This window comes from Caretta caretta, chromosome 23 (genome assembly GCF_965140235.1).
Source record: "Caretta caretta isolate rCarCar2 chromosome 23, rCarCar1.hap1, whole genome shotgun sequence".
In the NCBI taxonomy this organism is placed as follows: Eukaryota; Metazoa; Chordata; order Testudines; family Cheloniidae; genus Caretta; species Caretta caretta.
The window spans coordinates 5,879,536-5,905,641 of NC_134228.1; the positions used below are offsets into that span (position 1 = coordinate 5,879,536).

At 56.4% G+C, this 26,106-nt stretch overlaps 1 protein-coding gene across 1 annotated transcript in view; it reads left to right on the forward strand.

The window, feature by feature from the left end:
* The window catches only part of NOVA2 (NOVA alternative splicing regulator 2), a 36,127-nt gene extending 10,585 nt beyond the window's left edge, over positions 1-25,542 (forward strand). Inside the window, exons 2-4 of the mRNA XM_048833345.2 lie at positions 2,284-2,427; positions 18,291-18,457; positions 24,251-25,542. Of these exons, the coding sequence (XP_048689302.2) occupies positions 2,284-2,427; positions 18,291-18,457; positions 24,251-25,267 (1,328 nt within the window). The 3' untranslated portion in view covers positions 25,268-25,542. The remainder of the gene's footprint in view (positions 1-2,283; positions 2,428-18,290; positions 18,458-24,250) is intronic.
* Positions 25,543-26,106: the final 564 nt, after the last annotated feature.

A 26,106-nucleotide genomic window follows, 5' to 3' on the forward strand; every position in this document is an offset into this window, starting at 1 on the left:
AGGGTTAGCTCAGTGGTTTGAGCATTGGCCTGCTAAACCCAGGGTTGCAAGTTCGATCCTTGAGAGGGCCATTTAAGGATCTGGAGCAAAAATTGGGGATTGGTCCTGCTTTGAGCAGGAGGTTGGACTAGATACCTCCTGGGGTCCCTTCCAACCCTGATATTCTATGATTCTGTCTGGAAATGCTGAGAGCCACTGATCAAATGGTCCCTTCTGGCCTTCAAACCTATAATTACACCCCCAATATCCATGTGTGTATAAATGCATAATTTACACCCACATGCTGATGTGGCGAGAGTACATCTGTGCAAGTATTACACATCTTGTCACCCTCACGTGCGTTGCGCATGCAACCTAGCAGGGGGGTGGTGCAAAGAAGAGAGTCATTTGCATGTGGCCCTTCGGTCATTCGCCCCAGCACCAGCTGCCTTGGATCTGCAGCTATTTCAGAGAGCAACATACTGGGTGAGGGAAAAAGCCACCATGGAGCAGCTCCAGATGAAATGTCCCACGGAGAGCCAGGGACTGTGTCCAGCACTGTTCGAGACAGAGGAGTTCCCACTGGAGCAGGGCTGCTAGGCCGATCAGGTGACTGGCAAGCCGATCTTGCGAGAGAAGGCTGAAAGAGCTGGGCTTGTTTAGCCTACAATGCAGGCCCCTTCCAGTACTGTGTCTAAGTTCCTAGGTAGTTTAGCTTTTTACTTCATGTTGGCTTCATTTGCTTCCCCCATGCCCAGCCCCCCTGATCAGGCGAGAATTCGTCCCTCTTCATCCTTCATACATGAGCCGCATTGCTGGTGGAGGGGCTGGGCTGGTGTGTGCCCAGGTGCTGGGGTAATGGTAATGGCAGAACGGAACGAACTGAATTGCTGCTGGAGGTTTCGGGGATGCAGGTAGCAATACAGACCCAGACCTTGGGCTTGAGTGAGGCACATCACGGCTCATGCCCTGCCCCCAAAGTAACTATCCTGTGTGGCGTCAGCGGATCTCGCTGTTTCCTCCACCCCGGAGAAGACGATATCAGTGTGGGCGCATAGTGCTTAGTGAGGCAGTGGGACCTAGTGGGTAGAGCACGGGGCTGATATGCAAGAGGCGTGGCTTCTCCTCCCTGGCCTGCTGGGAGACTTTAGGCAAGTCACTTCCCCCTCCCCCCCCATGCCTCAGTTTCCCTATCTGTACTATGGGGACAATGATGCTACCCTCCTTTGTTAGGCGTTTTGAGATCTACTGAAGAAAGAGCGAGGTATCATTAGTCTACAGCTGGGAGCATGCCCCCGTCCCACCTTCCCAATGAGACGACAGCCCCACGTCTCTTTGTGATGGCTAATCTCTGGCCCAAATGCAACATGCTGGTTAAGTGCATGGGGGTGGGGGGGCGCATGTCTCCCACTAGTGGCCAGGTACCGCGACTGCAACAGCCTCCTGCTAGCACCCTTAACATCAATTCTATTCTTATCTCACACCTGTTTCGGGGGGACCTGACCTTCCAGTCGTACATTGAGCGGTGTGACTGACATCTGTCACACGTGTAGTTCGTTCTCTCCCCAGGGGGTCCCTGGATAAGGCCCCCATGGTGGTTTGAATGCGCCTGTCTGTGTAACGCCCGAGCGATGGCGTTTCTTCTTAGCGGTTCAGCAGAGCCAAGGACACCCTGTCTTGGACCACCACCCCATTGTGCTGGGTGCTGTAAAAATCCAGAAGAGGATGGGGAGCCAGGACTCCTGGGTTCTCTCCCCAGCTCTGGGAAGGGAGTGGTGTCTAGTGGTTAAAGCAGGGGAAGCTGGGATTCAGGACGCCTGGGTTCTCTCCCCAGCTCTGGGAAGGGAGTGGTGTCTAGTGGTTAAAGCAGGGGAAGCTGGGAGTCAGGACGCCTGGGTTCTATCCCCAGCTCTACCACTGACCTTGGACCGGTCCCTCCCTGTGCCTCAGTTTTCCACTGCTGTGAAATGGGGGCGGTGGTACTGTTGCTTCTTTGGAGAGTATTTTGAAATTGACAGATGAAAAGCCTGGCTAAGAGCTAAGCACTGCTGGCACGATTACTCCAGTACTGCTGGCATTATTACTCGAGTACTCCCCAGTAATAGCCTGATACGCTACAGGGTCAGGGCAGATGCTGCCCTACCCTTTCAGGGAATAGTCAGTGGGCAGGTTGGGAAAAGTGGGGGGCCTCCAGAGGAGGTGTCTAGCCCCACAGAGCTCTCGTTGGGGGCTGATATCCCCCACCACTGCCCCATCCTGGCATGGCATTGCTAATGGGTTGCTTCTCTCCTCCCTCTCCTCCAGAAGAGGGCGAATATTTCCTCAAGGTCCTGATCCCCAGCTATGCGGCCGGCTCCATCATCGGGAAAGGGGGACAGACCATTGTCCAGCTGCAGAAAGAGACGGGCGCCACCATCAAGCTCTCCAAGTCTAAGGACTTCTACCCAGGTGAGGTGGGCCAGGGGCTCCTGTGAATCCCTGCAGATCTGAGGGTTGATAACTGAGGTGGTGGTGGGGAGGCTGGGACCTTCTCCCCCAGTGATATTCCCCTGCTGTGGCGGCTGGACAGGAGGGGACCAGGTTTGCCTTGATGCCTGGGCTCCGGACCCCTGCGATCCGTCCTGGGGAGGTGGGCAAAGGGCGCTGGCTGGGATAGATTTATGCCATCCAGGTGGCCAGCCCATGCCTGGCTTTGAGAGGCCAGGGGGAAAATGCCCCTTGCATGGAACAGTACAAATGCAGGTCGTACATCTCGGAGGCAAGGCTGCCAGTCTGGCTTGCAAGGCAGGGGACTGTGTGGGGGCAAGCAGCAGCTCTGGAAAGGGCTCAGGAGTCATGATGGGAATGTGCTGAGTATGAGGACAGAAATTGCTGTCACCAGGCTCCAGAGATAACGGCTCCCTCAGGAGAATGGGGAAATGCAGCCCTCTTGGAGCAATTGGTTCAGGCTCTCTGCAGACTCAGGTGGTGTCACTGTGTCAACTACACCTGGGGCGGCTCCCCCCTCTCAGACAGCATGGCTGTTGGGTGAGCGAGCAGGGGATGGTGAGGGGGAGCAGGGTGCTGGCCCTGCTGAGGCTGGTTACTGCAGCCAGTTCTGGTGTCCGCCCTTCAAGGATCCTGACATTTCGGCCAGGGGTCAGAAAAGAGCAACAGGCCCAAGAATCTGCCTCCGAGCCAGAGACTGGAGGAGCTGGCTCTACTTCATTTACCCCAGAGAAGATTTAGAGGTGACCAGATCCCAGGTAGCCAGCACTGCCCTGGGGGCGGGGGGGGGGGGGGGTTCTGAGAGCAGAGACAGAGAGCAAAGGCAGAGCAAGAGCCAATGGCTGGAGCTGAGGCGAGAAATTCAGATTGGGAATAAGGCACCAAGATTTAACAGGGGACTGAGCTGGGGCAGGCGAATTCCTCCAGAACTAGGACTCCTGGGTTCTTCTGGCTCTGGGAGGGGAGTGGTCTCTAGTTGTGGGCAAAAGGGCGAACACCATCCTGGGCTGCATCAACAGGGGAATCTCAGGAGAAGCAGGGAGGTGATTTTCCCTCTGGATTTGACCCAGGTGCGACCGTGGCTGGGATCCTGGTCCAGATGGATGTTGATAAATTGCCGAGAAGAGCCCCGAAAACAATTGAAGGGTTAGAAAACCTACCCTAGAGCGAGAGACTTCAGGAGCTCAGTGTTTTTAGCTTGACAACGAGAAGGGTCAGGGGGGACTTGGTCTCCATCTATCAGTGCCGACACGGAGAACAAGGATCTAATAATGGCTTTTCAGTCTAGCAAAGGTTGAACATGAGCCAATGGCGGGGAATTGAAGCCGGACAAATTTAGACCGGAAATAAGGCATAGTGAGTGCGATTAACCCGTGGAACAATTTACCAAGGGTCCTGGTGGCTTCTCCATCCCTGGAAATGTTTAAATCAGGATTGGATCTGCGGTAAAGATCGGCTCTAGTTCAAACAGGTGTTGTTTCTGGGCAGGTCTCTGGCCTGTGTTATCCAGGAGGTCAGACTGATCACGGCGGTTCCTTCTGGCCTTGGAATCTGTGAATCTGTGAGGGGCGTGGTGTGTAGTGGTTAGAGTGGGTAGACTCCTGGGTTCTGGTCCCAGCCCTGGGATCGGAGTTGGGTAGATGATCACAATTTGTTGGGGAAGAGTCAACATGGTTTTTGTAAACGGAAATCATGCCTCACCAGTCTATTAGAATTATTTGAGGGGGTCAACAAGCATGTGAACAAGGGGGATCCAGTGGATATGGTGTACTTAGATTTTCAGAAAGCCATTGACAAGGTCCCTCACCAAAGGCTCTTAAGCAAAGTAAACTGTCATAGGATAAGAGGGAAGGGCCTCTCATGGATCAGTAAGTGGTTAAAAGATAGGAAACAAAGGGTGGGAATAAATTATCAGTTTTCAGAATGGAGAGAGGTAAATAGTGGTGTCCCCCAGGAGTCTGTACTGGGACCAGTCCTATCCAATATATTCATAAATGATCTGGAAAAAGGGATAAACAGTGAGGTGGCAAAATTTGCAGACGATACAAAATTACTCAAGATAGTTAAGTCCAAAGCAGACTGAGATCTAAAAAAATGAAAAAACCCAAACAAACAAAAAAGCAGGTTTAAAACAAACAAAAAGAAGTATTTCTTCACACAACGCACAGTCAACCTGTGGAACTCCTTGCCAGAGGATTTTGTGAAGGCCAAGACTATAACAGGGTTCAAAAACGATCTAGATAAGTTCCTGGAGGATAGGTCCATCAATGGCTATTAGCCATTAGCTGTTCTGTTCATTCCCTCTGGGGCACCTGGCACTGGCCACTGTCGGGAGACAGGACACTGGGCTAGATGGACCTTTGGTCTGACCCAGTCTGGCCCTTCTTATGTTCTTATGGGGTGTTGTAGTTTCAGCCGTGGTATGAGAAATCGGGACTCCTGGGTTCTCTTTCTGGCTCTGGGAGATAGGTGGAGTGTACTGATTTCCATGGGGGGCCTAGGAGCCAGGACTCCTGGGTTCTGTTCTGCAGCACTTAGCCACGGCCCCCGGGGAATGCACTGTGCCAGTCCCACTAGGTTTCATTTTCAGGTCAAGCACGGAAGATTAGCAGGTGGTGCTGGATGGTGGGGAGGAAGCTGGCAGCCCTGGCCCAGCCATAATCTGTGCCCTGATTGCGGGGCACACAAAGCCAGGCCATCCCAGCTAAGCTGCTTTTCTCTGCATCTCCTGCTCTTGACTGGGGGATTATTGGGCAGAAAATCTCCAGGGATGAGGGGGATGTTGCCAAGGGGCTGGAGAGGGGAGGGGGCAGCTTTTTGCTTGGTAATTTCCCCAGGAGAAAGGGAGTTGTTCCAATCCCTTGGGAAAGGGAGAGGCACCATCCCCCACCACCACGATGCGTAGGGAAGGGAAGTCTGGGGTCTGGTCCTGAGGAGGCGTTTCCTAACCCTGAGGGCATGAAGGGCTTGATCAGGTCTGCATATAGGAGGCTGGGGATTCTGGGACTGTGAGAAGGCAGTCTAGTGGTTAGAGCAGGGACCTGGGCGCCAGGACTCCTGGGTTCTATCCCAGCTCAGGGGGAAGGGAGGGTCTAGTGGTTAGAGTGGGGGGGGGGGGGCTGGGAACCTGGACTCCTGGGCTCTATTCTCCCCCAGTTAGCAATGGCTTCACAGGAGTCACCTCCAGACATTCCAACTCTCGCAAATTGACATGAGTGAGGCTTAATTTTAGTTAAAAATCGCTGTCAGCCCCAGACTGGGGGCTCTGCTGGCTCTCGCTGTCAACCCTGGGACCGGGGATGCCAGTGGGTCCCGCTATAAGCCTGGGATGGGGGCTCTGTGGGCTCCCACTGTCAGTCTGAGCCGGGGGCTCCACTGGGTCCCACTGTCAGCTCCCCGACCCACCTCTTCCCACTGCCCTGGGGTGCCCATTGTTTTGGGGAGACACTTCAATACACCTCCCCTGCCGGGGCTGTACGTCGCCTCCCCTGGCAGCTGCTTGGCGCTTGGCCCGGGTTTCTCAGCTTCCTCCAGCACCTCCTCTGGACTCTGCTGCTGCTTTGAGGATCGCAGCATCTTCCTCTGCATCCCCCCATCGTGAGGGAGGGCTTCTGGCAGGAGCGCAGCAGGAGGTCAGGCAATCGTAGGGTCACAAAAGGCCGGGGGTGTTCATTGATTTTGGGCAGCTCCAGGCGTGATGGTCCTCATCAGTGAGCGAGTCTTTAACGTTCCATGCGGTGGTTCCCCCTCCCCTCCAGACAGGGGCAGGGGACCATTTAGGGGAGACGAGGGACTTTTTCACACTGGTGCAAAGTGTCCTGCATGGGCACAAGTGACTGCCCCGTGGCCTGGCAGGGCAAGGGACGGGGAATGATCCCTGCAGGCCCTGCTCCAGAGTGGCTCTTTGCATGATTGTGAGCGCTCCTGCCGCAGGACCCCAGCTCCTCTTCCTTCCCGTACAGATGCAAGAGGAGGCAGCCCCGGGCTAGTCCCGCATGCGCTGGGCGGAGGCAGGGGGAAAAGCAAACCTTTGGGAAGGATCTCATGATTTATAAGCCAGTCTCGTGATTTTCAGGGTCTGACTGGTGCTGTTGGGGTTGGCAGTGCTGCTAATCCCTGCCCATTTCTTCAGTTGTTGGCTGAATGCCCAGCCTGGCCTGCCCAGGATACCCGTGGGGGGAAGGGGGCAGTTCCAGGCCACTGGAAGTCTCATGGAGTGGGGTGGCAGGGTCCCCCCACCTGCTCCCAGGGAGGGGAAAGATCCCCTAACCCACGGGCAGGGGCTGGTGTGGCCGATCCCAGGGGCCTAGAGAGGGAGGAGGGAGCCACACGGACACCACAGCGGCTCTCTGCAGCCTGCAGGGCCCTGGGTGCCTCCCCCACCCTCAGCTGCAGGGCTAGGGGAGGAAGCAGGAAGCTGGGCAGGGCTGGGCCAGGCTGGGAGGGAAATGGCTTCAATTGCAGGAAATGCTCCCCTTGATAAGTCAGGCCAGAGCTGTGCGCGCTGGTCCCTCCCCCGCCCCGGCTCTGTCCTGGGACCCCCCTGCCCCTGCGCCCCGGCTCTATCCTGGGACCCCCTGCCTCCCAGATCTGTCCTGGGACCCCGCTGTCCCTACCCCCTGGCTCTGTCCTGGGACCCTGTCCCTGCACCCCAGCTCTGTCCTGGGACCCCCTGCCCCTCCACCGGCTCTGTCCTGGGACCCCCTGTCCCTATCCCTTGGCTCTGTCCTGGGACCCTGTCCCTGCGCCCCGGCTCTGTCCTGGGACCCCCCCTACCCCCCAGCTCTATCCTGAGACCCCCTGTCCCTGCGCCCCGGCTCTATCCTGGGACCCCCTGTCCCTCCACCGGCTCTGTCCTGGGACCCCCGTCCCTGTGCCCCGGCTCTGTCCTGCGACCCCCCCCATCTCTACCCCCGGCTCTGTCCTGGGACCCCTGTCCCTGTGCCCTGGCTCTATCCTGCGACCCCCCCCGTCCCTACCCCCCAGCTCTATCCTGAGACCCCTCTGCCCCTCCACCGGCTCTGTCCTGAGACCTCCCTGCCCCTAATCCCTGGCTCTGCCCTGGGGCCCCCGTGCCCTTCCCCCAGCTCTGTCCTGGGACCTCCCTGCCCCTGATCCCTGGCTCTGCCCTGGGGCCCCCGTGCCCTTCCCCCAGCTCTGTCCTGGGACCTCCCTGCCCCTGATCCCTGGCTCTGCCCTGGGGCAAGCCCCCATACCTCCTCCCCTCCCACCTGTTGCACTGGCACAGCCTCCACTTACACATGCTTGTGCCCTGCTCACACTCTCAGAATCGTGTGCCAGCCTGTGGAACCGCCACATCCCCTTGCACGCCTTCCCCCCACACCTGCCCTGCCTCATACCCTGCCCTCCTTGTGCCCCCTTGCACCTCCGCTCCCTTGTGCGACCAGTGACCATCATCCACCCCTGCCCGGGAACTCTCCACTGTGCCCCCCATCCCATCCCCCTCCTCCAGGGGTAACCCCAGGTGAGCGGGAGGGAGGAGCACCTGGTACCAAGAGGGGGGTGACAAAAATGATTCCCAGGAACAGCCTCTCCCCTGCCCCATTCGACTGCCTGTGACCTCTGCCCCAGCCCATGGCCAGGGGCCAGCACTCACCACACCCTTTCCTATTTATCCAGCGTTAATTAGGCCTTGGCTGGGACAGGCCCTATTGTTTTCAGGTAAGCAGCGGAGCTTTGTCACAATCTGGGGAAACCTGATCCTGGGGTGCCGGGGGAAGAGCCCTGAGGGGGGCCTTCCTGAACCCCTGCCCAATGGGCAGACAGTGGAATGGATGTTCCCAATAGCTCATAAAACCTTCCTCGTGCCCCTTGAGTCCACAACTCCTCCCCCCCACACACACACACCATGAGGCAGGGGAAGAGGGCACGACTGCAGCCACTTCTGGGGTGGGACCCAGCAGATGTTTAACCACCAACAGCAATGCTGTGCTTTAGGATAGGAAGGAAGGAAGGATACAATCTCTAGATGAAAGTGGGAATAGAACCCAGGAGTCCTGACTCCCAGCCCCGCCTGCTCCCATCAATAAGAATGTAAGAAAAGTCAGATCGGGTCAGACCAATGGGCCAGCTAGCCCAGGTGGCCAGTGCCATACACTTCAGAGGGAATGACCAGAACAGGGCAATTATCGAGTGATCCATCCCGTCATCCAGTCCCAGCTTCTGTCAGTCAGAGGCTTAGGGACACCCAGAGCGTGGGGTTGTGTCCCTGTACACCTTGGCTAACAGTCATTGCTGGACCTATCCTCCAGGAACTTATCTCATTCCTTTTTTAACCCAGTTATAGTTTTGGCCTTCACAACATCCCCTGGCAGTGAGTTCCACAGGTTGACTGTGCATTATTTGAAGAAGAACTTCCTTATGTTTGTTTTAAATGTGCCGCCTGTTAATTTCATTGGATGATCCCTGTTTCTTGTGTTATGGGAAGGAGTAAATAACATTTTCTCATTCACTTTCTTCACCCCAGTCATGATTTTATAGACCTCCATCATATCCCCCCTTAGTCATCTCTTTTCCAGGCTGATCAGTCCCAGGCTTTCTAATCTCTCCTCACGCGGAAGCTGTTCCAGCCCCTTAATCATTTTTGTTGCCCTTCTCTCTACCTTTCCCAATTCTAATATAACTTTATTCAGATGGGCCAACCAGATCTGCACGCAGTATTCAAGGTGTGGGCATGCCATGGATTTATATAGAGGCATTATGATCTTTATCTTATCTATCCCTTTCCTATTGGTTTCTAACAGGCTGTTCACTATTTTGACTGCCGCTGCACATTGAGAGGATGTTTTCAGAGAAATATCCACAATGACTCCAAGATCTCTTTCTTGAGTGGGAACAGCTAATTTAGACCCCATCATTTTATATGTGTAGTTGGGATTAGGGTTTCCCATGTGCATTACTTTGTATTTATCAATGATGAATTTCATCTGCCATTTTGTTGCCCAGTCACTCAGTTTAGTGAGGTCTCTTTCTAACTCTTCACAGTCAGCTTTGGACCCTATCTTGACTAGTTTTGTATTGTCTGCAAACTTTGTCACTTCACTGATCACCCCTTTTTCCACATCATTTATGAATGTGTTGAACAGCCCTGGTCCCAGTACCGACTCCTGGGGACTTACCTTTCTCCACTGTGAAAACTGACCATTTATTCCTACCCTTTGTTTCCTGTCTTTTATCCAGTTACTAATCCAGGAGAGGACCTTCCCTCTTATCCCATGACATCCCAAATACACTATATCCACTGGTTTCAGAGTAACAGCCGTGTTAGTCTGTATTCGCAAAAAGAAAAGGAGTACTTGTGGCACCTTAGAGACTAACCAATTTATTTGAGCATAAGCTTTTGCGAGCTACAGCTCACTTCATCGGATGCATGCTGTGGAAAATACAGAAGATGTTCTTATACATACAAACCATGAAAAAATGGGTGTTTACCACTACAAAAGGTTTTCTCTCCCCCCACCCCACTCTCCTGCTGGTAATAGCTTATCTAAAGTGATCACTCTCCTTACAATGTGTATGATAATCAAGGTGGGCCATTTCCAGATGTTCTTGTTAAACCCTGGATTTGTGCTGGAAAGTGATCACTTTAGATAAGCTATTACCAGCAGGAGAGTGGGGTGGGGGAAGAGAAAACCTTTTGTAGTGGTAAACACCCATTTTTTCATGGTTTGTATGTATAAGAACATCTTCTGTATTTTCCACAGCATGCATCCGATGAAGTGAGCTGTAGCTCGCGAAAGCTTATGCTCAAATAAATTGGTTAGTCTCTAAGGTGCCACAAGTACTCCTTCTCTTTTTACTATATCCACTGGATCGCCTTTGTCCACATGCTTGTTGACCCTCTCACAGAATTCTAATAGATTGGTGAGGCATGATTTCCCTTTACAAAATCTGCATTGACTGTTCCCCAAGATATTATGTAGGCCTCAACTGAAGTATTATGTCCAGTTCTGGGCACCACATTTTAGGAAAGAAGTGAACAAAATTGGAGAAAGTCCAGAGAAGAGCAACAAAAATGGTTAAAGGTCTAGAAAGCATGACCTACGAGTAGGGTGACCAGATGTCCCGTTTTTAAAGGGACAGTCCCTGTTTTGGGGATTTTTTCTTATATAGGTGCCTATTACCCCCCACCCCTGTCTCGTTTTTTCACAGTTGCTATCTGGTTACCCTACCTATGAGGGAAGATTGAAAGAACTGGGTTTGTTTAGTCTGGAGAAGAGAAAACTGAGAGGGGACATGATAACAGTTTTCAAGTACATAAAAAGTTGTTACAAGGAGCAGGGAGAAAAATTGTTCTTGTTAACCTCTGAGGACAGGACAAGACGCAATGGGCTTAAATTGCAGCAAGGGCAGTTTAGGCTGGACATTAGGAAAAACGTCCTGTCAGGGTGGTAAAGCACTGGAATAAGTTGCCTAGGGAGGTTGTGGAATCTCCATCACTGGAGATTTTTAAGAGCAGTTTGGACAAACCTCTGTCAGGGATGGTCTAGATAATACTTAGTCCTGCCTTGAGTGCAGGGGACTGGACTAGATGACCTTTCAAGGTCCCTTAAGTCCTACTGTTCTATGATTTATGTATGTGTCTGATAATTCTGTTATTTACTATAGTTTCAACCAGTTTGCCTGGTACCAAAGTTAGGCTTGTCACAGAGTCCCTGGGCGATGCTCTGGAACTGCTCCCTACATAGCCAGTCAGGACTCTGGGGAAGTCTCCTTTCTGGGAGCAGCCTGTCTTCAGGACACACAGCTCACACAGCTTCCACCTTCCTGGGTCTAACCTCAGAGCATTCAGCATCCTCTGCCCCTCCGTGCGCTTCCCCCAGCGAGTCCTCCCTGGCGGGGTCCTGGGGAAGCCAGAGGGTCTTGCCCCCCAACTTCGCAGACAGACGTGACTCTCAGCCAGCCAGTAAAACAGAAGGTTTATTAGATGACAGGGACATGGTCTAAAACAGAGTTTGCAGATGCAGAGAACAGGACCCCTCAGCTGGGTCCATTTTGGGGAGCAGTGAGCCAGACAACCACGTCTGCACGTCACTCCATGTCCCAGCCAGCCCTAAACTCAAACTCCCTCCAACCCCTCCTCCTCTGGGCTTTCCCCTTTCCTGGGCAAGGAGGTCACCTGATTCCTTTCCAACCCTTTAGCTCTCACCTTGCAGGGGGGAAGGGCCCAGGCCATCAGTTGCCAGGAAACAGGGTGTTGGCCAGTCTCTGTGTCCAGACCCCTGCACAAACCTGCCCTCTAGGGCTCTGCAATGATCATACATCCTTACCCCACCACCTAGATACTTAAGAACTGCATAGGGGAAACTGAGGCACCCTCACACTATTCAGAGGAAACATTAAGAACAGTCCCACTTCGTCACAGCTTACCAGTCTGTAATTGCCAGGATCACCTCTGGAACTTTATATATATATATATATTGGCATTACTTTAGATTTTGGTGACTTGTTACTTTTTAATTCATCAATTTGTTCCAAAACCTCCTCTACTGACATCTCAATGTGGGACAGTTCCTAAGACTGGTCACGTCAAAAGAATGACTCAGGTGTGGGAATTTCCCTCACCTCCTCTGCAGTGAAGACCGATGCAAAGAATTCATTTTGTCGCTCCACAAACACCTTGTCTTCCTTGAGTGCTCCTTTAGCACCTTGATCGTCCAGTGGACCCACTGAGTAGGCTTCCTGCTTCTGATGTACTTGAAAACATATTGCTGTTAATTTGTGAGGTTTTTGCTAGTTGTTCTTCACAATCTCTTTTGGCCGGCCTAATTATACTCTTATACTTGACTTGCCAGAATTTATGCTCTTTCTATTTTCCTCAGTAGGATTTGACTTCCAGTTCTTAAAGGATGCCTTTTTGCCTCTAACCGCTTCTTTTACTCTGCTGTTTAGCCAGGGAGGTATTTTTTTGGTTATCCTACTGTCTGTTTGTTTGTTTGTTTTTAATTCGGGCTACACATTTAAGTTGAGCCTCTATTATGGTGTTTAAAAATAGTTTCCATGCATCTTGCAGGCATTTCTCTCTTGTGACTGTTTTAGTTTCTGTTTAACTAGCTTCCTTATTTTTCTGCAGTTCCTCTTTTTGAAGGTAAATGCGACCGTGATGGGTTTCTTTGGTATTTTCTCCCCTACAAGGCTGTTAAATTTAATTACATTACGGTCACTGTTACCAAATGATTAAGACAGGGCCGGATTTAGGGGCAGGAGATCCAAGAGTCTACCTGGGGTGCCGGGCTTGGGCTGAGCCAGGCTCGGGGTGCTGTTTTTGTTGTTAGCGACAAAAGGGAAATAGAATGTTTGAAGTGACATATTTCAGGTGTTCCCTATGTGGATTCATTTTTCACTAACCTCCTAGAATGTTCTGGACCTGTGTAGAATAAATACAGATTTGCAGATCCTAGCATGCAAATTTATCGTCTTATAGGACAGGGATAAATCAGGCATGCAAATCGTGTATCAAAGTCATTAAATGGGCTACAAATGCAATAAAAATAAGGCATTCAAAAGTTTAACAAATGGGGAGGGGTGTGCCAAAAAGACACTCCTTGCCTGGGGCACCATTTAGTCTAAGGCCAGCCCTGGTTTCAGTTATATTCACCTTTTGGACCAAATCCTGTGCGCTACTTAGGACTGAATCAAGAATTGCCTCTCCCCTTCTTGGTTCCAGCAGGACTAGCTGCTCCAAGAAGCAGCCATCAATGGTGTCTAGAAATTTTATCTCTGCCTCCCATTCTGAGTTGACCTGTACCCAGTCCCTGTGGGGATAGTTGAAATCCCCCATTATTCTTGGGATTTCTGTTTTTGTAGCCTCTCTAATCAACCTGAACATTTCACAGTCACCATCGCCATCCTGGTCAAGTGATCAGTAGAATATTCCTACTGCTATGCACTTATTATCCAAGCATGGAATTTCTATCCATAGGGATTTGATGGTTCAGTTTAATTCATTTAAGATTTTTATTGTGTTTGACTCTATGCTTTCTTTCACATGTAGTGGTGCCAAACCCCCACCAGCACGACCTACTCTGTCATTTCTATGTATTTGGTACTCGCGTCCCACTGATTATTATTGTTCCACCAAGTTTCTGTGATGTCTATTATAGCAATATCCTCATTTAATACCAGGCACTCTAGTTCACGCATCTTAATATTTAAACCTCTCACATTTGTATATAAGCACTTACAAAATTTGCCAGTATTTAGTTGTCTGCCTTCCTGTGATGTAATTGAATGGGGCTCTTTTTCCTTCGACTGTTTCTCTCCAGTTCCTGCCTGTTCTTTACCGACTTCTACCCTCTCCTCTTTACTAGCACTTAGATAAATCCTCCCCTAAGGGATGTCTCTGTCTGAGCCGTGTGCTCCTAGGCACCTGTCGGCCTTCACCCAGCCCTTAATTTACAACCTCCTCTATGACCTTTCTAATTTTACATGCCAGCAATCTGGTTCCGTTTTTATTTAGGTAGAGCCCATCCTTCCTTGTATAGGCTCCTCCTTTTCCAAAAGGTTCCCCAGTTCCTAATAAACCTAAACCCCTCCTCCCAACACCATTGTCTCATCCATGCATTGAGACCCTGCATCTCTGCCTGTCTAACCGGCCCTGTGCATGGAACTGGAAGCATTTCAGAGAATACTACCATGGAGTTCCTGGACCTTTTACCTAGCAGCCTAAATTTGGCCGCGAGGACCTCTCTCCTACCTTTCCCTGTGTCACTGGTTCCGACATGTACCACCAGCTCCTCCCCAGCACTGTACATAAGTCTGTCAAGATGTCTCATGGGCTCTGCATCCTTCACACCCGGCAGGCAATGCACTGTGCGGTTCTCCCAGTCAAACACAACTATCCATATTTCTAACAATCGACTTCCACATCGCTATGACCTGGCTCTTCCTAATAACTGGGGTCCCCTCCCCCTCCCACTCCTCCATATATGGATTCGTTTTTCACTAACCTCCTAGAATGTTCTGAACCTGTGTAGAATAAATACAGATTTACAGATCTTAGCATGCAAATTTATTGTCTTATATGGCAGGGATAAGAGGTCTCCTCAGTGCGTCTGGAAGGAGGGTCCCAGTGATGGGATCATTTCCCTCCACTCCAGCTTAATGTTCTCCTTCCCTCCTCCGCAGCACAGACTGGGAGTGGGACCCACTCTGCTGTGCCCCAGAAAGTCTCCTCTCTGTACCTCTCTGTCTCCCTCAGCATCTCCAGTTCAGTCACTCTGGTCTCCAGAACCTGTGCTCAGTCTCTGAGGGCCATGACTTGCTTGCATTGACCCCACTCCTTTCCCAGAGCTGGGGATAGATCGAGGAGTACTGGTTCCTGTCCCCCCTCCTCTAACCACTAGATCCCACTCCCCTCCCAGAGCTGGGATAGAACCCAGGAGTCCTGCTCCCAGCTGCCCCTGCTCTAACTACTAAGAGATGTGGGATGACTGGTGGTTTGTGCGTTGGTGAAAGTGGCCTCCGGTAGGGTGCGGATGGCTGTTATGGTTTGTGGTTTTGATGCTTTGGGGAGGGCGGTGGGCAGTGCTCGTGGCGGTTGGTGGTCTGTGCTCTGGTGCTAGCGGTGGATTGCAGGGAGGGAGGTGTGTGGTGTAGTGAAGGTGGTTTGCGGCGCACATGGGCTGTGGTGCTGATGGAGTATTGAGCGTGGGCTGTGGTTTGGTGAGCGTGGGCTGTGCTGCCGTGGTGCTGTGGGCTGTGGTTGGCGAGCATGCTTTGGTGGTTGGTGAGAGTGGGCATGGGTCATGGCATCGTAGTTGGTGGGGGTAGGCCGAGGACCATGGTTTGTGAAGGTGGACTATGGTGCCATGGTGTTGGTGCTTGGTAAAGGTGGGCCATGCTGCCATGGGCTGTGGTTGGTGAGGGTGAGAGTGGGCCGTGGTGCCATGGGATGTGGTTGGTGAGAATGGGCGTGGGCCATAGCATCATGGTTGGCAAGGGTGGGCAGTGGTGCCATGCTTGGCAAGGGTGGGCCCTAATGTTACAATGTTGGTGGTTGGCAAGTGTGGGCCGTGGTGCCATGGGCTATGATTCATGAGGGTGGGCCATGGTGCCATAGGCCATGGTTGGCAAGGGTGGGCACATGCCATTGGCTATGGTTGGCCAGGCTAGGCCATAGTGTCAGTGTCTGGCAAGGGTGGGCTAAGGTGCCATGGGTTGTGGTTGGTGAGGGTGTGCATCTGCAATGGGCCGTGGTTGGTGAAGGTGGTCTGAGGTGCCATGGGCTGTGGTTGGCCATGCTAAGCCACAGTGTCAGTATCTGGTGAGCGTGGGCTGTGGTGCCATGGGCCATGGTTGGCAAAGGTGGGCTGAGGTGCCATGGGCTGTGGTTGGTGAAGGTGAGCGGAGGTGCCATTGGCCATGGTTGGTGAAAGTGGGCGTTTGCCATGGGCTGTGGTTGGTGAAGGTGAGCGGAGGTGCCATTGGCCATGGTTGGTGAAAGTGGGCGTTTGCCATGGGCTGTGGTTGGTGAAGGTGAGCGGAGATGCCATGGGCCGTGGTGGGTGAAGGTGGGCTGTGGTGCCATGGGCCGTGGTTGATGAAGGCGGGCTGAGGTGCCATGGGACTTGGTTGGCCATGCTAGGCCATAGTGTCAGTGTCCGGCAAGGGTGGGCTATGGTGTCATGGGCCGTGGTTGGTGAGGGTTGGCTGTGGTGCCGTGGTTGCCGAGGTGGGCCATAGAGTTGGGGGTTGGCAGGGTGGGCAGTGGCGTTGCCGGTTTGGCTGGCTCGGAGAGGCTGGGGGTGGTCATGGGATGGGGAGGGGGTTACATTTTGAGCCAACCTGAGGATCCCTGACTCATTCAGGGCCCTCTCCCCATTTCCCTCCTGTCTTCTCCGAACCTCTGTGTGTGGATGGGGGGATGTGGGGATGGAGCCGGGCCTCGTGCTGTGCCCCCCCACCCCTCCGGATCCTTGAGCCCCTGATGCCAGGCCCCGGGGGGAGGGGCTCTCCAGCCTGCGCTGGGCCCCAACCCTCGCTGTGGGGCAACTGGGCCCGCCCCACCAGCTCTCCTCCTCCCTTTCCCGCCTGGGGCCCCTCGCCGCACCCCGCGGCGGGGGGGCTCATTGCTGGGGACAAAGGGTCCCTCATCACCCAGGTAACCGGCGGATGGCAGATGAGGGGGTGCCGGTTGCCATGGCGACAGGCCCTTGAGCCCTCGGCTCCATCACGGCTGCTGGGGGGGGAGGGGGTTTCAAAACGCTGCAGGTTGCCATGGTAACCTGGCTGTGCCTGTTTTGTTGAGGCAGCAGCTGAGGGGGGGAGGTTGGGGGAAACCCTGGGGGGGAGGGGGCATGGCGAGGGGCGGGGGGTAATGAGGGGGATGGGGGATGTGGGGAAGGAGGGGGAGGGGGGCCATGCAGAGGGGCAAACTGGGAGGGGCAGGGGGGATGTAGGGGGAGGGAAGGAGGAAGAGAAGGGGGGATATAGGGAGGGGGAAGGGGATGCAGGGAGAGGAGAGGTATATGGGGAGGGGGATGTGGGCCAAGGAGGGGGACGTGGGGAGGGGAGAGAGAGGGGAAGGGGGAGGTGGAGATGTGGGGAGGGGGGACATGGGGAGTGGAAAGTGGGGAAAGGGATGTGGGGAGAGGAGAGGTATATGGGGAGGGGGATGTGGGCCAAGGAGGGGGACGTGGGGAGGGGCGGGAGAGGGGAAGAGGGTTTGGGATGTGGGGAGGAGAGCTGGGAGGGGGGACATGGGCTGGGGGATGTTGTGGGGAAGGAGAGAGACCAAAAATCCTTGGTTTTCCTCCCTCTCCTCCCTGCGTGGCTCCCCCGTGCAATGGCTCTGGCACCAGGCGAGGGCGTTTTCCCCCCAGGGCCGTACCCCACACCCTGGGGATCAACCTCCCCACCATGGGGAACGAATGCTCGGCAGGGATTGAACCAGAACCCCCAGTCCCAAAGCCTTAGACCCTGAGCACCAGGGGTCTCCCCCCAGCTCTGGGTGGGGAGTGGAGTCTAGTGGTTAGAAGGGGGGCTGGGCGTCAGGACTCCTGGGGTCGATCCCCAGCCCTGCCACAGGCTCAGCGTGTGACCTTGGGGAGGGCAAGTCCCAACCCCCCTCAGTTTCCCTATCAGCCGATGGGAGAGGTCACAGGGTGGAGGTGAAAGGCTGGGAATCAAGGGAGATGGGGGGTGCCAAGAGCTCCCTTCCCTGGGAGGGGGGCTGACACCAGCTCTGTCCAATGGCCGGGATCCCGGGGGGAGCAAAGGGGGTGTGGGGCCCTCATTGGCAGCCCTGCCAGCTGTTGGCTTTAAACAGGCAGCAGCTGGCGGGGCATGGCAGGAACACGTTAACCCTCTATGTGCCACGCTGGGCCCCTCTGGAGCTGGGGCTAGCTGGGTGAGAGCTGGAGGGGGATGGGACGCAGGCGTTGGTTGGGTGAGGGGAGGCCAAGGCAGTGGTGGCTTGTCAAAGCTTCAGCGGACACACTCACTCCCTTCTTACACATGCATCCTCCTCATGCACACTTGCCTGCTTGGACACTTGTTCCTTTGAGATCAGTTGTCCCCTTGCACACCCACTCACACTCTCATTCCCCTGGCATCAGTTGTTGCCCTCTTACACGTGTCCTCTCCTCTTGCACACTCACCTTCCTCCATCACCCCCATTCCTTTGGTATCAGTTCCCTTACACACTCACTTCCCATTTGCACACTCACCCCTTTGGTGTCAGTTGTTCTCCCCTTTTGCATGCTCCCTCCCTGCAAGCCCACATCAGCGCATCCCTCTCCAGCTTGGTGCCCTCTGTGCCCAGAACTCTGGGTGCTAACCTGCCCATGCTCTCCCCTCCCCAGGCACCACAGAGCGGGTGTGCCTCGTGCAGGGTACAGCCGAGGCCCTCAACGCCGTCCACAACTTCATCGCCGAGAAGGTGCGCGAGATCCCCCAGTCCGTGGTGAAGCCAGAGTCCGTCAACATCCTGCAGCCGCAGACCACCATGAACCCAGACCGCGCCAAGCAGGTGAGATCCGGGGGACTGGACACTCTCCCAGGCAGTGGTGGATTAGCCACTGGGCCAGTGGGAGGGCCCCGGAAAAAATCCACCGCTGGGCAGCGGAAGCCCAGAGCCCAGGCCGCCATGCGGGGTGGGGGAAGCCCCAGCGACCCGAACCCACGCCCTGGCAGAAGCACTGCGCAGGTGGGGCGGAAGAAGCCCCAGCGCCCCGACCCTGATCCCCCACAGAAGTGCTGGGGATGGTGGGGGAAGCCCCAGTGCCCGGACCTGGCTGCAGCCCCGGGACTGGAGGAGCTCTTGCTCCCTGCCGCGGCCGCAGGGCTGGGGGAGGTCTCACTCCCTGCTGAGGCCCTGGGGCCAGAGCGGGGGGACAGTCTTGGGGGGAGGGCAGAAAGGAGCAAACAGGTTGTGGGGCAACAGTGCGGGGGCAGAATGGGGGGACCCTGGATGGAACAGGGGCGGGGCCCAGGGAAGAGACAGAAAGGGGTGGGGCTGTGGGCAGGGCCGCAGGCGGAAGAGGTAGCACGGGGGTGGGACCACAGGCGGAAGGTGTGGGCAGGGGCCCCAGGAATCCACCCCTGCCCCCAGGGAGCAGCCAGGACTCTGCGGGGGAGGCTGGACACGGGCAGACCCTGTGATTGTCCTGAGCTCCCCAAATCCCAGCCAGCGCTGCCCAGTGTCACCACACAGGGGCTGTCAGCAGCACACACTGCCCTCAGCAGCCAGGGCAGGGGCGGTAGGCACCCTCCTGCACACCCACCGTAATATGCAGAGGTTGTAACGCACCTATCAGCAGCCACAAAGGCCTTGGTGTCTTTGGGATGCTGTAGCGTGGGGCTAGGGCAACACTGCCCAGGGGTTAGTGCAGCGATTGCTGGGGGGCAAGTGGAGTTTCATAGTCCATCCCCCACCAACCTCCATCGCTGGGGTTCTGAGTTCAGATCCTGCCTCTGGTCACACGTGAAGTGAGTTGGTTGGGTCTCTTTTTTAGTGGGGAATTTGCTGCATTCTGGGATAGCCAGGGTCTGCGGGTTGGGAGAAAGGGACACTGGCAGAGCTGTGTGTGGGGGGAGCCCAGGGCTGGGATAGTGGGGTGTTGCGGGTCGGGATTGAGGGACACTGGCAGAACTGGGAAAGGTAGGGGAAGTGCTGGGCTGGGGGCTTTGGGTCAGGATTGAGGGGCACCGGCAGAGCTTGGGGGAGCCTGGGGCTGTGGGTTGGGATTGAGGGCCACCAGCAGAGTTGTGGTGGGGGAGCCCAGGACTGAGCTAGCAGGGGGCTGCAGGTTGGGATTGAGAGGCCCTGGCAGAGCTACAGGAGGGGAGGAGCCCCGGAGCTGGGTTGTGGATCAGGATTGGGTCCAGGGGTCCCACAGAGCGGTGCACTCTGGGCAGTTATCCCACAGAGCATCTCTTCCTCTTCTGCCGCTAAGAGTTGTAGGAAGGCGGAGGGGGTTGCAGGGTATCCCCATTGGTCACAAAGGCCCCAGTAGACTCTCCCCAATCCCCACCCCCTCCCTTAGGTCCTCAAGTGGCACCATCCAGTGCAAGGATGTGCCATGTCCAGACTGAGGCCCATGTGCCTTTGCCCGGACACCAGGGTCCCCTCAGGACAGCACTTGTCATTCCAAGAAGAAAGTGTGCAGAGATGACTTCATGTCTCCTTTAGCTCACCCTGTCCAGCCCTATGGGGCCAGGGAGGGAACATCCACTCAGTCCATTCCCCTGGGCGGGTGTGGGGGAGTGTTGTTCCCTCCAGGCCATTCCCCCACAGGGCAATAGCTACTCTGGTCTGTTTCCCCAGAATCACAAGCCCAGCCTCCAGGGTCAATAGGACTGCAGCAAGGTGGGAATTCTGGGGGTTAGGGGTTAGGACCACAGTCTGGGGGCCAGGACGCCTGGGTTTGCTCCCCAGCTCTGGGAAGGGACGGGCTCTCTTGGGTTAGAGCAGGGGGGCTGGGAATCAGGATACCTGGGTTCTATCCCAGCTCTGGGAGAGGACGGGGTCTCTTGGGTTAGAGCAGGGGGGCTGGGAATCAGGACTCCTGGGTTCTAATCCTGACTCTTGGCTTTAACTCCCCTTTCCCTCCCACCAGGGAAATGGGATTGACACCGCCCATGTCCTCGCTCCCCCAGGCCCCTTTGCCCTTGTAACCTGCATCCTGTTGTCCCTCCTGTCTGCAGGAAACAGGCAGGGGACTAGGCCTGGTCACAGTCTGCAGCCCTCCTGCTCACCCCCCGCCATCTCCTCCCACAGCACAGGTCACCCCGGGCAGTCCCTTGACAGGGATGGAGCTGTGGGTGCACTGGGTCAGCACCCCCCACTCCCGCCCAGGCCTGGCTGCTTCAAAGGCAACAAGGGCTCACTTTACTTTCCTGACTGTCAAAGAAACAGAGCAGGAAAAAGTCCGACTCTTCCCTCTGCCCGGCACACTCCTGTCCCCCTCCCCACAGCACTCCCCGCTGGGAGAGGCTGGGGCTGGCATAGCCGGGAGCTCCTCCCACAGCCAGTGCTCCTGCCCTGCTCCCCACAGCGTCCCCCGCTGGGAGAAGCCGGGGTTGCTAAAATCTGCCAAGAAATCTCCAGTTGAACAGGACGCAGTGTGGGTCTCTTGCCCCTTTGAGCCCCTGGGGACATGGCTCACCCTGTGCTGGCAGGGGGGAGCGCTGGAGGCCAGGGCAGGGAAAGCTCTTTTCCAGTGCAAGATGCCCCTCTGGGCTGTATTTTAGGCACCCCCATCCATCCCAGGCCTGGCTGCCCGCAAAGGGCTCCCGGCCCAGGCAGGGGAGAGCAGGAGACAATTTCTGTGCTGAGGAGCAGTGGGACGGGAGCAGCTGGCACCATGGGGCACCCCCTGCTCCCCTCATGGATCCCTGGCCTGAAGGGATCAGTGGGGGTGGGGGGACAGCAGGTTCTGGAAAGTCCATGGGCTGCTGCAGGAGGAAGGAGGAAACGTGTAGGAGGAAACATATGCTCAGAAGTTCCAGGAGTGGAGTGTGGTCTAGTAGTTACAGTGGAGGGGAGGGGCTGGGAGCCAGGACTCCTGGGTTCTATTTTTTGCCCCTTGGCTTGCAACTAAGCTGCATGGCACCAATCTGTGCCCAGATCCTGGCGGGGAGGGTGGAGCTGAGGCCGGGGATCCAGCTGCTGCGGGGGTTGCAAGGGAGGCTGTTGCTAGGTGGTATCCAGGATGCGGTGGCAGCTGGGGATTTGGAAGGGGGCATGGGGTCTATACCAGGAGCCAGGTGGTGCCCAGGAGCCGGTCCGGCCTAGGAGAGCAGCTCCCACCCCTGCAGGGCCCCCTTGCCATGGCAGCAGGGGGCAGGCTCTGTGATGTGTCAGGCTGCCTGGCCTGGCAGGGCCTTGCCACCATTGTGTTGAGAGAGGGAGGGCTCTGGGGCGGGGGGGTCTGGCAGCAATGGGGTCTGAGTGGGGCGCCAGGGGCTCTGTCCTGGCTGGTGGCCCTGAGCAGAGTTTGTCTGTGTGAGGGAGATCGGCTGGGTGTGCCTAGGGCTGGGCAGGCCAGGTGCTAGGTAAGCCAGGTGCTGGGTGGACTGAGCTCTGGGTGTGCTGGCGGGACTGAGTGCACCTTCGCCAGCCCCTCCTGCCTGTTCCTCTCTCCCCCCTTTTCGCTGTCCTCCCCTGCCCCCCATTGGAGGCTGTCAGCCCCAAACTGCCCCTTGAGCCCTCAGAGGTTCCCTGAACTGGGTCCAGGGAGCCCCCACTTCCCGCACGGCAGGGGCCAGCTCCTGTCCCTCAGGATCTCACAGCCCTGCACAAGCTTTCACAGACTGAGCCATATGCCCCAGTGAAGTGGGGAAACTGAGTCACAGGGCAGCGCTGGGATGTGAGCAAGTTCACACAGCCAGTCAGTGGCAGAGCTGGGGCTAGAACCCAGGAATCCTGACTCCTAGCTCCCCCGCTCCCTGCTATAACCACTGGACTGCACTCCCCTCCTATGGAGCTGGGTGGTTTATGTGCAGAGGAGGGAGCTGTTAGAAGGAACTAGTGACAGTCCCCCCATCCCAGTCCTAGTGGTCAGTTCCAGATTCACAGCCCCCTGCTACCCCAGCCCTGGGCTCCCCAACCCACAGCTCTGCCAGTGCCCCTCACTCCTGACTCGCAGCCCCCTGCTACCCCAGCCCTGAGTTCCCCCCCACAGCTCTGCCAGTGCCCCTCACTCCCGACTCGCAGCCCCCTGCTACCCCAGCTGTGATCTCCCCACCCCCAGCTCCGCTGAAGACCCTGGTGTCATGGGGAAGCCCAGGGCTGGGGTAGCAAGGGGCTGCGGGCACACACACCAACTTTCCACTCTGTTGGGGGATGCCTGACCCCTGGCTCTGCCCCAGACCCTACCTGAACTCCACCCCATTCCTCAAGGCTACACCCCCACCCCGCCCCTGCCCAACCTCTTCCCGCCCCGTTCCACCACCTCCCTCGAGTGTGCTTCGTCATCACTCCTCCTCCCTCCCCCCAGCGTCCTGCATGCCTTGAAACAGCTGGTTCGGGCGGGCGGGCAGGCAGGAGAAGTGGGGAGGGAGTGGGAAATGCTGATCATTGGGGACGCCAGCAGGCAGGAGGCGCTGGGGAAGAGGGGGGAGCTGATAGGGGGGCTGCTGGTGGGTGCTCAGCAATCACCATTTTCCCCCCATGGGTGCTTCAGCCCCAGAGCACCCACGGAGTCAGCGCCTATGGCTGTAGGTCAGGGCTCAGGGTCACCGGCAAAGCCAAGCTGCAGGTCTCTCCTGTGGGTTAGTCTAGCCCGACGGCAGGGTCAGGGCCTGCATCAGAGTTTGTTACGTGAGAGATTTTCTCGGCTAAGTTGCTGTGGTGTTTTCCTTTGCTCCTGGGCTGTGGTTAAGTAATAGAGTGGGGAGGCTGCATCCTCCTCCCTTCCCAGGCAGAGCCAGGTGCAGGTGGCCAGTCTGGGGAGGGCCCAAGGGCAGCCTGATTGAGGCCCTCCAAGCCAAGATCATCCTCCCAGCCCTTCCCTGACTCCCTCTTGGGGCTGGGTTGTACCTAGGGCTGGGTGTGCTGAGCTCTGGGTGTACCTAGGGCTGGGTGTGCTGGGTGCTGGCTTTGCTGGATACTGGGTGTGCTGAGCTCTGGGTGTGCCAGGTGCTGGGTGTCCAGGTGCTGGTGCCTCGGGCTGGGTGTGCTGGGTTCTGGTTGTACCAAGCTCTGGGTGTGCTGAGCTCTGATGTGCCGGGTTCTGGGTGTACTGAGCTCTAGGTATGCTGGCTGGGCCTAGGGCTGGGCATGCCAGGTTCTGGGTGGACTGAGCTTTTGGTGTGCCAGGTGTTGGGTGTGCCTAGGGCTGGGTGTAGCGAGCTCTGGGTGTGTTGGATGTTGGGTGCACCGAGCTCTGGGTGTGCCTAGGTCTGGGCGTGCTGGGTGCTGTCACTGCTCTCCATGGTGCTGAAGGGCAACCCAGCTCTGGCAGGCAGTGTCTGGGCAGCACCCGTTCCCAGCTCAGCCCATGTGTCTCTGGGAGTCGCCCAGCTCTCTGAGTGGGTACGACACCCCAGCTAGGCTCCTCCATGGAGATTGGAGCATGCTTGTCTCCATGCAGTGCTAGGGGGCGATGTGCTGCAGGGAGTGGGGGACGAGTGATCCTTATATGTCATATGGAACCCCAGAGAGGGCTGCAGCTCAGCTCTAGGGGGTCCTTGTATAAACAGCCCCACACCCCATCCCAGATGGGGCTGCAGCTCAGCGCTGGCAAAAGGCAATGGAAGCTGCTGGAGCTCATTCCCCCCCCCCCGCTAACACCCCCCCCCCGTCTCTTCCCCTTGGCAGGCCAAGCTGATCGTCCCCAACAGCACGGCTGGGCTGATCATCGGCAAAGGGGGTGCCACGGTGAAGGCCATCATGGAGCAGTCGGGGGCCTGGGTGCAGCTGAGCCAGAAGCCGGAGGGCATCAACCTGCAGGAGCGGGTGGTGACGGTCAGCGGGGAGCCTGAGCAGATCCGCAAGGCGGTGGACATCATTGTGCAGAAAATCCAGGAGGACCCGCAGAGCAGCAGCTGCCTCAACATCAGCTACGCCAACATCACCGGCCCCGTGGCCAACTCCAACCCCACCGGCTCGCCCTACGCCAACTCCACGGACGTGCTGCCGGCTGCCGCCGCCGCCGCCACCGCCTCGGGCCTGCTGGGACACACCAGCCTGGCCAGCGTCGGGGCCTTCCCAGCGGCCCTGCCGGGCTTCTCCGGCAGCGACCTGTTGGCCATCAGCACGGCCCTCAACACCTTGGCCAGTTACGGATACAACACCAACTCGCTGGGGCTGGGGCTCAATTCTGCCGCCGCCTCCGGCGTGCTGGCCGCCGTGGCGGCTGGGGCCAATCCCGCCGCGGCCGCGGCCGCCAACCTCCTGGCCTCCTACGCCAGCGACGCCTCTGCCAGCACCAGCACGCCGGCCGGTGCTGTGGGGGCCTTCACCCTGGGCTCCCTGGCGGCCGCCACCGGGGCGGCCAACGGCTACCTGGGCACGGCTTCGCCGCTGGTGGCCAGCTCCTTCCTGGCCACGGAGAAGCTGGTGGAGAGTGCCAAGGATATGGTGGAGATTGCAGTGCCAGAGAATCTGGTGGGGGCCATCTTGGGCAAAGGGGGCAAGACGCTGGTGGAGTATCAGGAGCTGACGGGCGCCCGGATCCAGATCTCCAAAAAGGGAGAGTTTATCCCGGGCACCAGGAACCGTAAAGTCACCATCACCGGCACGCCGGCAGCCACGCAGGCCGCTCAGTACCTCATCAGCCAGCGAGTGACGTATGAGCAGGGGGTGCGAGCCACCAACCCGCAGAAAGTAGGGTAGGGCCGGAGGGAGCCACGAAAGGGAGAAATCCATTTTAAATTTCAAACAAACAAACCAACAGGCCCCCCATCCCCTACCCTGCCCATCCCCCGCACGCCCCCAGACATGCATCCTCTCCAATAGGGAGGGGTCCCCCCCCAATCTAATGACCAGCTCCGATCCAGACGCGATCTCCGGATCGGCCCGCGGACCTTGCCGTGCGTTCTGTCTGATATGTATATATTGCACTTCTTTTTTTTTAATAGAAAAAGAAAATGGGTCAAATTTTCTCTTTATTTCCTTTCTTTACAAATTTTCTTTCTGCCCCCCCTTCCCCCCCAGCCAGACCCCACCCCATCCCCTGCTCTCTCTATTCAGGGAGCAGATCGCACTTTGGGGAGTGGATCCCTTTAAGACTGGGGGGAATTGGATTTTGATCCATAACTGGGGGAGGGGTGATTGGAGCCGATCTGGACCCGTGTTGAGACGAGGGGGGGTGGGGAACGGGGTCTTGGCATGAGCCACAGCTGCCGTAAATCCCCCACATACCCCCTCTGTTAGCTGGGTCTTATTGAACTTAAGCTGCAACGCGGCGTTTCACTGATGCATTTTATTTTCTGCATGTAGATAGTCAAATTGTGTTGAACTCGGGGCGGAAGCGGGGGGGTTAAGTTAGGACTGGGGGTGGTTTTTGTGGGTTGGGGGGGTAGTTATTCATATCTTCAGCAAAAGTGGGGGGACGCACTCCCCATCTTCCTCCAGAAAGGAAGCAACATATCTCTAGGGCGTAACTGGAAAGGTGGTTGGGCTGTGCCCGTGGGGAGTGGGGTGGGAGTCTGTCCACGGAGTAGCCACAGGGC